Source organism: Diabrotica virgifera, chromosome 9 (genome assembly GCF_917563875.1).
Source record: "Diabrotica virgifera virgifera chromosome 9, PGI_DIABVI_V3a".
NCBI classification, from domain to species: domain Eukaryota; kingdom Metazoa; phylum Arthropoda; class Insecta; order Coleoptera; family Chrysomelidae; genus Diabrotica; species Diabrotica virgifera.
Window position 1 is genome coordinate 48996597 of NC_065451.1, and position 14177 is coordinate 49010773.

At 32.8% G+C, this 14177-nt stretch overlaps 1 protein-coding gene across 5 annotated transcripts in view; it reads left to right on the forward strand.

The window, feature by feature from the left end:
- LOC114340691 (radial spoke head protein 3 homolog B-like) overlaps positions 1-14177 on the forward strand; it is a 132458-nt gene that overhangs the window by 97274 nt on the left and 21007 nt on the right. For 3 of the 5 annotated variants that reach the window (XM_050661989.1, XM_050661992.1, XM_050661990.1), the window contains 2 exons: positions 3276-3351; positions 3478-3528. In XM_050661989.1, coding sequence (XP_050517946.1) covers positions 3276-3351; positions 3478-3528 — 127 coding nt within the window. The remainder of the gene's footprint in view (positions 1-3275; positions 3352-3477; positions 3529-14177) is intronic. The other 2 variants (XM_050661991.1, XM_050661993.1) reach the window with 1 other exon arrangement.

Sequence of the window (14177 nt, forward strand, 5' to 3'; positions counted from 1 at the left end):
TTCATATTTATGCAGAAAGCCTATGACTTAAAGAGGTACTGAAGTGACTGAAATTTTGAATGTTATACTTTTCTGATGTTCTCATATATTTTGAAATTGTCACGTCTTGACTGTATAATTTATTTAAGTGATCCAAGTGCTGCCACTCCTAAATTAAGGTCAATATTTGGATCTTGAAGAAATCGACTTGTGCTGTTTGTCTTCCCTAATATCCTCTCTGTTTCCAGTAAACACATTCGATTATAAGTAAAAACCATTTGCAATGCTATAAGTTTTAAATTGTTGTTCATAGTCTTCCGAAATTTTGGATAATGCTCTTTTAATCTGATTATAACCTTTAACTAGTCCTTTTGCGGCACTACCTCCATGACAATACTAGTATTTGCTCTTTTAGAAACAATCATATTTTTGCCACGGTCTGCGTCGCTGTCGCTTAAAGACGCAGCTTTTAAACATTCTGTTAAGTTGTATCTATATGTAGAGGAAGTGAAAAATACAAGAAATTCTAAGAAATTATTCTAAGAAATGGATTGTTAATTGATTGATATGAACTGAATAATATTTTGACTTTTTAATTCTTGAAACTATTTTATTTAATACGTTTTGACCCATCGGATGTACAATTTCCTCACATATAGTTGATGTCCGCTTCCAGGATTTGAATATTTATTAATATGGTGCTTCAAAAATTAATCATATTCAGCTAATAACAGGAGTATTCCCAAATAATTTTCATTTTGTGATGAATTTGACAACTCATTTTCGCTGTGAAATGCTAAATCGTGTTCACAAATAAACTTGATAACACTAAAATTAGTCTTTGGGTTACCATTTTCCAATAATTCTTTATTTCTTCGGCCTGTTTTGCTATTTCAGTATCAATACGCCCAATTCCTTCGTGTGCTTTAGACATTTCGTGATCTATAATCCTACTATCTGCATGTTTCCAATCACAAAATCCTCTGTGGCTAAAATGTGTACGAACACTAGATAAGAATTTACAAACGAAGTAATACACTCACCCGGTGAAGGTGAAAAACATAACCATGAACAAATAATATTATCACTCCTACGCTCCTTCATTTTATACTTGTCATATATTGTCGAGTTCCTGTATCTCCTGTCAATATTTGTTTAAACGAACCTCTTATGTTTGGAGCTTTGTGGGGGCCCCCGAAATGTGGGGGCCCCGGGCAGCTGCCCAGCCTGCCATCCCTTAAATCCGGATCTGCGTCTTCCCCGGCTTCGCTTGTCTACCCGTAGTCTTCACTCAAGAAAATTTTTGCCCAGCTAACGTCTTTCCCCGTTTCTTAGTATATTTCTGAAGCTTGATCTCTCTATTTTACTTTTAGTATGGTATAGTTAGAACCAAACCCAGACATCCAAAGTGAAAGTTATCCTCCAACACCAAATTGTTCTATATGGTCCACATAATGTTCAGAAAAAAGTCACACCATTTTGAGCGTCGGGTTTGGGGGGAGAGGGGGGAGAAATCTGCAAATTCGTAGTTTTTTACGTTTTTCGTCAATATTTCTAAAACTAAGCGGTTTAGCATGAACAACCCTCTACACAAAATTGTTCTACATTAAATTTGAAATAAAAAAGGCCTTATCCTATGCATAACCCTTCTAAAATGAACGGTTCCACAGTTACCGAGGTAGTATAGTATAATTGGTCCAAAAAAAGGCCTAACCCAGACATCAAAAGTAAAAGTTTTCCTTCAACACCAAATTGTTCTATATGTTCCACATATTGTTCAGTAAAAAGTTACACCATTTTGAGCTTCCGGTTTGGGGGGGAGATGGGGGAGAAGTCGGTAAATTAGTAGTTTTTTTAAGTTTTTCGTCAATATTTCTAAAACTATGCTTTAGCGTAAGGAATGTTCTATAGAAAAATATTCTACATAAAATTTAAAATAAAAAAGGTTCGATACATAATTGTTATAAAATCAACGGTTCCAGAGTTACGGAGGGTGAAAAGTGGAGGTTTTCGATACTTTTTATATTTACCGATTCCTCCCCCCTCTCCTCCCCCCAAACCAGACGCTCAAAATGGTGTGACTTTTTTCTGAACATTATGTGGACCATATAGAACAATTTGGTGTTGGAGGATAACTTTCACTTTGGATGTCTGGGTTTTTGGTATAGTTATATCATAAATATAGCCCAAAAAATATAAAAAGTATTGAAAACCTCGATTTTCACCCTCCGTAACTCTGGAACCGTTGATTTTATAACAATTATGTATACAACATTTTTTGTTTTAAATTTTATGTAGAATATTTTTGTATATAACATTGTTTACGTTAAAGCATAGTTTTAGAAATATTGACGAAAAACGTTAAAAAAAACTACTAATTTACCGGCTTCTCTCCCTTCTCCCTCCCAAACCGGACGCTCAAAATGGTGTAACTTTTTACTGAACAATATGTGGACCATATAGAACATTTTGGTGTTGGAGGAAAACTTTTACTTTGGATGTTTGGGTTAGGCCTTTTTCTGGACCAGTTATACTATACTACCTCCGTAACTTTGGAACCATTCATTTTAGAAAGATTATGCATAGGGCCTTTTTATTTCAAATTTAATGTAGAATAATTTTTTATAGAGGGTTGTTCAAGCTAAACCGCAAAGTTTTAGAAATATTGGCGAAAAACTTAAAAAACTACGAATTTACCGATTTCGCCCCCTCTACCCCCCAAACCCGACGCTCAAAATGGTGTGACTTTTTTCTGGACAATGTGTGAACCATATAGAACAATTTGGTGTTAAAGGATAACTTTTACTTTGGATGTCTGGGTTATGCCATCTTTTGGATCAACTATACTATACTATTTGTGTCCCCAATTTTTCTGTTGATATTATTGCAAGAGTTAAGGTTTCTGCTCCGTATACAAATACTGGTAGAATGCATTGGTTGGAAGCTAAATTTACTCTTCTTAGTAGCTCACATGTTTGGTTGTCTTGCGTTAATCTTATTTCGTAGCCCAAACACACATATCTTTCCACAACTTTAATGGGCAATTTCCAGATTTCTCTTAGCTCATTGGGGACGAGGTTCGTCATCATTTTTGATTTCCCACCGTTTTGTTCTCTATCCATATCAGAATTAGTAGTTCTGTATGTATTTGAAGGTCTCTACAAATATTAGAAGTATAACAAAAAGTGTTGTTGCAAATTTTAGTTCTTTTCTATTAAAATTTACAACATATCAAAATACTTTACGTAGGTCGGTATGTTCGACCTGATTGTAATGGTGTATTTCTTATTTTTTAGAGATGCTTCAAAACCACGATCCACCATAGAAAAAAAAGTACATAGGGAACACTACGTATCAACTCTGGAAAATCAGGTAAAATCAGAACACTTTTTGGAAGATTTCTTATCAGGTACACACTCGGCCCATTTTGATTTCTAAATTATAAAAATCTCTGTGTAAGTTGTAATTTTGTAACATTTGTGTCGTACTGTTTGGCAGCCAAGATGGAATCCTAATTTTGCGTTTGCCAAACTTCTGTCATGTGACGAGGTACGTAAAGTAACATACCATCATTTCATTTTCTGTGTATATCAACCATATTTTACATCATTCTTATTTATCTCATAGATGTTTCCATTTTGCTTATGTGTGCACATGCGCTTTATAATACTATTAAAAATGTAATTTATGCAGAATTTAAAACATATACAGGGTGTCCCAAAAATATTAGTCATAAATTATACCGCAGATTCTGAGGTCAAAAATAGATTGATTGAACCTCACTTACCTATATACAATAGTGCACACAAAAATAGTTACAGCCCTTTGAAGTTACAAACTGAAAATCGATTTTTTTTCATATATCGAAAACTCTTAGAGATTTTTTATTGAAAATGGACATGTGGCATTCTTATAGTAGCAACATCTTAAATAAAAATTAAAGTTAAATTTGTGCACCCCATAAAAATTTTATGGGGGTTTTGTTCCCTTAGACCCCCCAAAACTTTCGTGTACGTTCCAATTAAATTATTATTGTTGCATTATTAGGTAAACACAATGTTTTAAAACTTTTTTCCTCTTAGTACTTTTTCGACAAGCCAGTGTTTATCGAGATATTTTGAATATTTGTCGAATCCACCACATAGGTATTTGTATATAGTCTAAGAGCTAGTGAACCCTCCGACTAACGGTCGTCCTGTAAGGCTAGAAATTTTTCTAGTGATAATTCATAGCATACCAAGGCTAAAAACCATGACCTGGCATGCCTCAGAGGTGCACGTGTATCTACCAGGTGAATCGAAAAGTGCAAATTTAGGGGGTAAAATAAACTTTCTCCTGTAAGGTTTAAATTTAAGTATGTGTTTAAGTAAGTCATTTAGAAGAAATGTGTACAATGACAGGCGATTCTGAAGAGCATAAGACCTTGCCAGGCGAGGGGAAAGATTAGGGGCTTTTCCTAAAATTATTTTTTTTGCATCGAACAAATTTTTTTTTAAGTTTTTTGAATCATTCCAAACAGAAAAGGTCTTTAGTGATTTTTCTCTTAAGTTAATAGTTTTTGTTATATTTATAAACGATTGAAAATTTTGAAAATTGCGAAATCGACCATTTTTAAGCCTGAATCGGACATTTATCTAAAAATTTCAAAGTTGCCAAGGTAGGTAGATATTCTTTCAACATTGATTGATGAAATCCCAAAGAGTTTTTGCAATACAATGTCGGAAACCCCTTTGTTTTTTAATTGCTAATCAAGCGGGCGCGACACTGTAGTATAAGTGAGGACGTTTGAGTTGCCATAAATTCATTATCTCGAGAATGGGCAAATTTCAAGAGCAATCCTCAGACAGGTCGATTTTTATTTTTAAATTAGGACTTTTTGGCATATATATATATAATACTAGTGACGTCATCTATCTGAGCGTGATGACGTAATCGATGATTTTTTAAAATGAGAGTAGGGGTTGTGTGATAGCTCATTTGAAAGGTTATTTAATTCTCTATTCAATAATATAAACAGTAACATAATTATTTGTACAGGGTGTACAAAAAAATTTTTTTTATTAAAATAACTTTGATTAAATTTGACAAAAAGAAAAAATTTTTTTGTACACCCTGTATAAATAATTATGTTAATGTTTATATTACTGAATAGAGAATTAAATAACCTTTCAAATGAGCTATCACACAACCCTTACTCTTATTTAAAAAATCATCGCTTACGTCATCACGCCCAGATGGATGACGTCACTAGTATTTTATATATGCCAAAAAGTCCTAATTCAAAAATAAAAATCGACGTGTCTGAGAATTTCCCTTGAAATTTGCCCATTCTCGAGATAATGAATTTATGCAAACTCAAATGGCCTCACTTATACTACAGTGTCGCACCCGCTTGATCAGCAATTAAAAAAACAAAGGGGTTTTCGATATTTTATTGCAAAAAACTCTTCGGAATTTCATCAATCAATGTTTAAAGAATATCTGCGTACCTTGGCAACATTGAAATTTTTAGATAAATGTCCGATTTAGGGTTAAAATGACCGATTTCGCAATTTTCAAAATTTTCAATCGCTTATATAACAAAAACTATTAACTTAAGAGAAAAATCACTGATGACCTTTTCTATTTGGAATGATTCAAAAAACATAAAAAAAATTGTTCGATGCAAAAAGAATAATTTTAGGAAAAACCCCTAATCTTTCCTCTCGCCTGGCAAGGTCTTATGCTCTTCAGAATCGCCTGTCATTGTACACATTTCTTCTAAATGACTTACTCAAACACATAATTATATTTAAACCTTACAGGAGAAAGTTTATTTTACCCCCTAAATTTGCACTTTTCGATTCACCTGGTAGATACACGTGCACCGCTGAGGCCTGCCAGGTCATGGTTTTTAGCCTTGGTGTGCTATGAATTATCACTAGACAAATTTTTAGCCTTACAGGACGACCGTTAGTCGGAGGGTTCACTAGCTCTTAGACTAATATGGTTAAGTACGATTATAGAGAGCAGAGAATAATCTGAAAATTTATTTATAATTTACATTATTAGGTATATTTTGAAAAAGAAGCCACATCTCGATAAAAGGTGACTTATCAAAAAAATACTAAGAGACAAAAAAGTTTTAAAAACACTGTGTTTACCTAATGGTACCACAATAATACTTTAATTGGAACGTACACAAACATTTGGGGGGTTTAAAGGAACAAAACCCCCATAAAATGTTTATGTATACATATTAAAAAAGAAGCCGCATCCCAATAAAAACTGGCTTATCTAAAAAATACCAAGAGGCAAAAAAGTTTTAGAAACGTTGTGTTTAACTAATGGTACCACAATAATGAATTAATTGGAACGTACACAAAAGTTTGGGGGGTTTAAAGAACAAAACCCCTCATAAAAAATTTTTATGGGGTGGATTTATAATTTACATTATTAGGTATATTTTGAAAAAGAAGCCACATCTCGATAAAAGGTGACTTATCAAAAAAATACTAAGAGACAAAAAAGTTTTAGAAACACTGTGTTTACCTAATGGTACCACAATAATACTTTAATTGGAACGTACACAAACATTTGGGGGGTTTAAAGGAACAAAACCCCCATAAAATGTTTATGTATACATATTAAAAAAGAAGCCGCATCCCAATAAAAACTGGCTTATCTAAAAAATACCAAGAGGCAAAAAAGTTTTAGAAACGTTGTGTTTAACTAATGGTACCACAATAATGAATTAATTGGAACGTACACAAAAGTTTGGGGGGTTTAAAGAACAAAACCCCTCATAAAAAATTTTTATGGGGTGGACAAATTTCACTATAATTTTGTTTGAAGGTGTTCCTGCCGTAAGAATGCCCATGTCCATTTTCAATAAAAAATCTCTAATAGTTTTCGATATATTGAAAAAAATCGATTTTCATTTTGTAACTTCAAAGAGCTGTCTGTAACTTTTTTCATGAGCACATTTGTACTAAGGTAAGTTAGGTTCAATCGAACTATTTTTGACCCCAGAATGTGTGGTATAATTTATGACACCAATCTTTTCGGGACACACTGTATAATTATATTAATTATTAAATAAATATATAAACATCCCTCTCGACATGGATGATTTAAAAAGGTGTACTTGAATACCCACGTTGGAAAGGCAATTATATACAGCTTCTTTCTAGTAAAAATAAAAAACAAAAATAAACACATGTACTGCCAATTCTGCGGAAAAAGAGTGCACACCGTGTAAATAAAAAAGAAACCTTAGAATTAATGAAAAAGAAGAACTATGCTACAAAATGCCTTAGCTACAAGTACCTTACGGAAAAAGATGAAGAAAAATTGAGAATATTCGAAAGGAAAATCCTTAGACGGATTATGGGCCCGATAAGAACGGACAACGGAGAAATGAGAAGAAAAATTAACCATGAACTAAGAGACATAATGAAGGGAGAAGATATAGTTAGATGTACTAAGGCACAGAGGTTGAGACAGCTGGGACACATAGAGAGAAGGAAAAACGACCTACTGATTAAGAAGATCACCAGATGGAAACCAGAAACTGAAAGACCAAGGGGAAGATCCAGAGAGAGATGGGAGGACCAGGTCATGAGAGATATTAAAATTCTGGAAGTGAGAAACTGGAGGAAACTATGCACATATTGAAATGAGTGGAAGAAAATTGTAACGAAAGCCAAGTCATACAACAAACTTTGATAACATACAAGTGGAATGCGGAGTGATTCACCGCAATAAGCGAATCTGAGAGCTCTAAGTAAGAGCGGCAAACATTCCACCCAGAATGAAAAACCCTGATGATGATGATGCTACAAAATACCACAAAAACACGAAACAACACTTAAGAAATAGCGGAACTAAGCATGAAAATAAAATATATATGCATCAGAGATAAAAAAAATCATACAAATAACTGTTAAGAACTGGAGCAACATGCAAACCACCATGAAGGCCAATGAACTATTTAAAAAAAGTTAAATATTTTACCCGAGACTTCAAGCCACAACTTCAAGTCTCCGGATGACCAAGCGGGGGAAATTGTGACCCCAGCGTATGTTTTTCTTTAATAAATTCAAAAGTATTTTCAGTTTTTAACTCATTATTTTTTTATTTGACTTTAATATCATTCTAGATATCCTCATATTTTGAAATAAAAAAAATTCCCTATATTTTACGAATAAAAAATATATGTATTCTGAAGTTGATGTTTAGTAAAATACCGTCTATTATGTGTAATTCCAAGTAGTTTTACGCTAATGACGTATACTTTGCAAATAACAAGACACTCAACATACACACTACACATGACACTAATACTCATGTTGTGACTGGCTGAATGACATAAAGTCCATGCCATAAAAAAATAAAAAAAAAAACTTCATTTTGTTGTTGTCATTTTTGACATTTTTGACCTGGGGTCATTTTGCCCCCCTTGGTCATCCGTGTAACAAAAAAAGGTTAGTCATCGGAAGGTTTAGGACCATAATGGAAAAGTAAAAACCGACATAGAGAGCATTGCAGAGACCTAGAAAAACTACTGCTCACAATTATACATAGATACCTACTTCAAAAGATACATCAGTCTCAGAACACCAGACACATGCAATTAGAGACGCAGAACCCATCATCTTACGAGCAGAATAGAGGATTCTCTCAACCAACTAAGAAACACAAACCCCCAGGGATCAATGGCGTACGTGCGGATATTCTAAAAGCAATGTAGACAAGGCGAAAACGGCGGGTCCGCTGGGAAAAATATTCCCATGAGATTTTCGTGAGACATCCCAGAATAAGGTTCAAGAAGTCGCCCACGTGAAAAGTGGTTCAATTTTTTTAACAATTTTTTTTAATCAAATGGCAAAAATCAGTATTTTTGGCTCGGACAATTTTTTTTAGGTTTTTTGGACCATTCTGGTAAAAAAAGATGATCTCTTATAATTTTTCTCTAAAGTTGATCTTTTTCGAGTTATAAGTAATTTAAAATTTGAAATACGCGAAAATGACCCTTTTAAGACTTAATAACTCGGTTAAAAATTATCATTATGAAAGTTAGAAAGTGACTAAATCAAAATTTAAAGCCTTCGCTACATGATCCTGAAGAAATCTGTGTTATAAATGTATTACTAAGCTGTTATTTTTAATTAATAACAATGGAATTTTAGATCGTATTGACGCGGCTGTAAATTTGAGTGCAAGTAAGATGCACAATTGGACTGCCGGAATGGCATCTTTCTCGCACTCAGCATTTAAGGCCGCCTAACACGTGCATGGCGCTCATTATTATTACTTAAAAATAAAAGCTTAGTAATAAAATAATGATATAAAAATTTCTTCAGGATCTTGTAGGGCTGGCATTAAACTTTGATTTGGTCACTTTCTGAGTTTCATAATAATAACTTTTAACCGAGTTATTAAGCCTTGAAAATCGCCATTTTTCGTTTTTGTTCAATTTTAAATTGCTTATAACTCGATAACGATCAACTTTAGAGAAAAATTATAAGAGACGTTTTTTATCCAGAATGGTCCAAAAACTTACAGAAAAAATTGTCCGGGCCAAAAATACTGGTTTTTGCAATTTGATTAAAAAAAAAATTTGGACCACTTTTCACGTGGGCGACTTCTTGAACCTTATTCTGGGATGTCTCACGAATGTGATTATGCAAAAAAATCTCATGGGAATATTTTTCCCAACGAACCCGCCTTTTTCGCCTTGTCTAATGGGCGAGTTTGGCGTAGCTGTATTACTGTATATGTGGAACATGATGTGAATCACAGGTGGATTGCCTGATTAGTGGTGCAAATCCACCTTGATCCCTATCGACAAAAAAAAAGGATCACTAACCGTACGTAGCAATTACGGAACCATTGCCCTTATTCCTTATGCAAGGAAAATCCTACCATAATAGGTACATTGAGGCCATGAGAGCCAGAGTGGTTTAACTGATTTAACATTACTTTACATAATCAAAGAAAATGATCAGAAACTATCAATGTCCAATTGTTTTAGTAATTGTGTATTGACCAATTCAACATAAAATCAACATAGTACATTCTTTCACGGTTTTTGCTCTAAAATTTAAAGAACCCCTTGGATTGACATGAAATTTGGCATACGCATAGCTTACATGTCAAAGAAAAAAAGTGATATTGTGCCGATGTGTGCTTTTGCCCTGGGGGTGACTTTCACCCAGTGGCGGATCCAGAAATTTTGTTTGGGGGGGGGTCATGGGTCTTGAGGGTGATTTAAGTTCCTATCTTTGATTCAAGGTCACTTAGTCTTACCAACCCTAGGATACGTGGGTTTACAATTATGGGGGGTCATGACCCCTGTGACACCCCCTGGAGCCGCCAGTGACTTTCACCTTCTCTTGTGGGTGAAAAAAATATATGTCCAAGATAAGTCTCGAAATGGATAAACTGACTAATTTTAAGTAACTTTTGTTCTGTAGAGTTTTTTCACCAAATCAATACTTTTCGAGTTATTTGCGAGTGAATAGGTTCATCATTCAACAAAATAACCACGTTTTCAGAAGTTTTTTCGCAAATAACTCAAAAAGTAAGTATTTTGTCGAAAAAAAGGTTATTAGCAAAAATATAGCCTGTAAAAAAATGGTGTACGCGTGAGGTTTCTGGACCTCGTAGAACCAGAGTTATAGCCAATAAAAAATAGGTGCATATTCGCCAAATTTCAAATAGAATATTTCGACATAAAATATCCAAAAAATTAAGCATTTTTTGGGAAAATCAATTATAACTGTTTTAAAGTGTTTAACCTTCCGATGACCAACCTTTTTTGTTACACGGATGACCAAGATGGAGTTTTTTTTTATTTTTTTTATGGCATGGACTTTATGTCATTCAGCCAGTCACAACATGAGTATTAGTGTCGTGTGTAGTGTGTATGTTTAGTGTGTCTTGTTACTTTGCAAAGTCGACGTCATTAGCGTAAAACTACTTGGAATTACACATAATAAACATCAACATTTTACTAAACATCAACTTCAGAATATATTTTTTATTCGTAAAATATAGGGATTTTTTTTTATTTCCAAATATGAGGATACCTAGAATGATTAAAGTCACATAAAAAAATAATGAGTTAAAAATTGAAAATACTTTTGAATTTATTAAAGAAAAACATACGCTGGGGTCACAATTTCCCCCGCTTGGTCATCCGAAGGTTAAAAAAGCTTTATTTCTGTTTTTATAAAAAGTCTCTAGCATTAAATTTAAGCAAGTTACGCAAAATAAAGTTGGTCCCTTTTGTTTTGGCAAAAAAAATCGGGAAGACCACCCCCTAATTAGCAACTTAAATGAAATTAATCGTTACCGCTCCACAAATTATTTTACTTTGTTGTGTTTATATGATCTGTAAGTTTCATCGATTCAAAGTGCTTATTTTTGAAATTTTTTTTATTTTAAAGTAAAATTTTTAAATATTTTAATTTTGAAAAATATACTTTTTTTTTCAAAATAACTTAAAAATTGTTAAAGATATCAAAAATCTCTAAAAACAAAAAAAAGTCAGCATTGCTTTTCTGAATATTCTGTATTATTTGTTTTCCTGTAAGACAAAAATTGATTAAGATTTGGTGTTTCTAAATTTGCATACATTCGTGATCAGTGACACGCTCAACCCCTTTTAACTACAGCCCTTTCAAAAATAAGGACTTTGAACCGATGAAACCTACAGATCATATAAACAATACATACATGAGTCAAAAAACTTGTGAAGTCGTACCGAAAGTCGTAAACGATTAAGTTCATTTGAGATACTAATTAGGAGGTGATTTTCCCTATTTTTTTACCAAAAAAAAAAACGACTAGCTTTATTTTGAGCGTAACTTGTTTACTTTTGACGCTAGAAATTTTTTTATAAAACAAAAATGAGGCTTTTTCTAAACACTTTAAATAAGTTGTAATGAGTTTTCCCCGAAATGTGCTTCATTTTTGGTTATTTCACGTTCAAATATTCCATTTGGAATTTGACGAATATGAACCTATTTTTCATGAGCTATAATTCTGCTTCTACTAAGTATAGAGACGTGGTATATACACCATTTTTTTAAATTTTTTACAGGCTATATTTTTGCTACGAATGTTTTTTCGACAAAATACTTACTTTTTGAGTTATTTGCGAAAAACCGTCTAAAAGCGTGGTTATTTTGTTAAAAAAATGAACATATTCACTGGCAAATAACTCGAAAAGTATTGACTTAATAAAAAAACTCTGTGGAACAAAAGTTACTTAAAATTAGTCATTTTATCCATTTCCGGACATACTTTGGACGTATATTTTTTCACCTTTAAGAGGGGGTGAAAACCACTCCCAGGGCAAAAACACACATCGGGACAATATCACTTTTTTTCTTTGACTTGTTAGCTATGTGTGTGCCAAATTTCATGTCAATCCAAGCGGTTCTTTAAAATTTAGAGGTTTTGCAATATTTTACCGTTAAAGAACGTGCTAACAACTGATTCTTGATCAACATAAAATTACTAAAACAATAGGACATTGTTAGCTTTTGATTATTTTCTTTGGTTATGTAAAGTAATGTTCTTATAAATTAGGCCCCTCTGGCTCTCATATAATCAACGAACGGCTAAAGAACTTTCTAGTTACTGAGATAGTCAAAGAACAATGAGGGTTGCAAAAGGACCAAAACTGGTAAGGCTTAAACAACGATGGTATCAAGCATTTTCCACTATTATAAATGTGAACTCAAAACATATTCTAATAATAATTAATTAGTAATTGACGAGATTTTCACTTACATTTTTAAAAGTTTTGAATATAGGGCTTTTCATCAATTGTCATTTGTTTCGAACTTCGGTCATGTGTCACCTAATATTAATATATCTACGTCATACGTCTTTGGTTTGTATCTTGTTTGTTTAATTGGTATATACCAATAGCGTATGACGTAGATATATTAATATTATGTGACACATGACAGAAGCTCGAAACAAATGACTGTGAATGAAAAGCCCTATTGAAATTATCTTTTACAGTCAGTCAAATTTCTACCGGTCCTTTTTTTCAAAATAGTAAGACGGCGACCCCTCATATGGCAAGTGCAAGTACAAGTCTGCTTCTAGAAATATATGTACCTACTAATAATGAAGACAAAGAGCTCCTTGAAAAAGTATAATTTTGGACATAAAAATTAATCACATAAAATAATATTTTATACATAATATATTATTATCAACTATATACAAAATTAATAACAAAAATATAGTAGAATAAGTTAGTTTGTTTCCTATAATTGAGTAAAGTTAATTTTAAAATCATACCTATATACAGGGTGTTTGGTAAAGAATGAGCCATAGCTTAACCATAGATTCCTGACCTTTAAATAGGTCGATTTAAGGTAACTTACCTTAGTACGAAAGTTACGAAGTATCGAAAGTTGATAATAACCGAAATACTTAAAAGTCAAAGTTAAACTTTTATTTTATTTATTCTTGAATATTTACTGACAGGCATGGGACAACACGAAATTTGGTAAGCGGAAGTTTTTTGAGATGAGACATCTAAATTCTCCAACAAAAATGTTGTATTACCCAGAGGGCGTCACATACATGTTTCAGAGCCCATTTAATACGTTCAATTTTTTATCCCCCACTCTACATACTTTTTCAATCAAAACTTCTATTCTCTTAATATTTTTACTTAAAAAAGGTATACTACATTCATCTCGCTAAACTCAACTGTTTTCGAGATAAGCGCATTTTAAATCTTGCGATACAACATAATTTTTTGCATAATATCATTATAGTTACACCCGAAAAATCAACTTAAAACCATAATATTTGTTCCAGTTCTCATATTTATGTCATTGCATCGCAAATTTCATTTAAAGAAACTTGAGATACATTTTTGTAAATTTTTATGGTTTTAAGTTATTTTTCCGGTGTAACTACAATGATATTATACAAAAAATTATGTTGCCTTCGCGGTGTGCAAGTACTTGGAGGGGATACGAGAAAAGATCGTGCGAGAATAGCGGAGAAATATTGCAACTTTCTTAAATAATTCATATTGTCGATTGAAATTGTCAAATTGACGTATATTTCATTCCTACTGTCATTGAAGAAGAAACATTATATATTGCTTCACAATATTGATATGATATGCAATTATTATATAAAGGTAAATTTAATTAATTGTACTTTGCTTGCAGTAC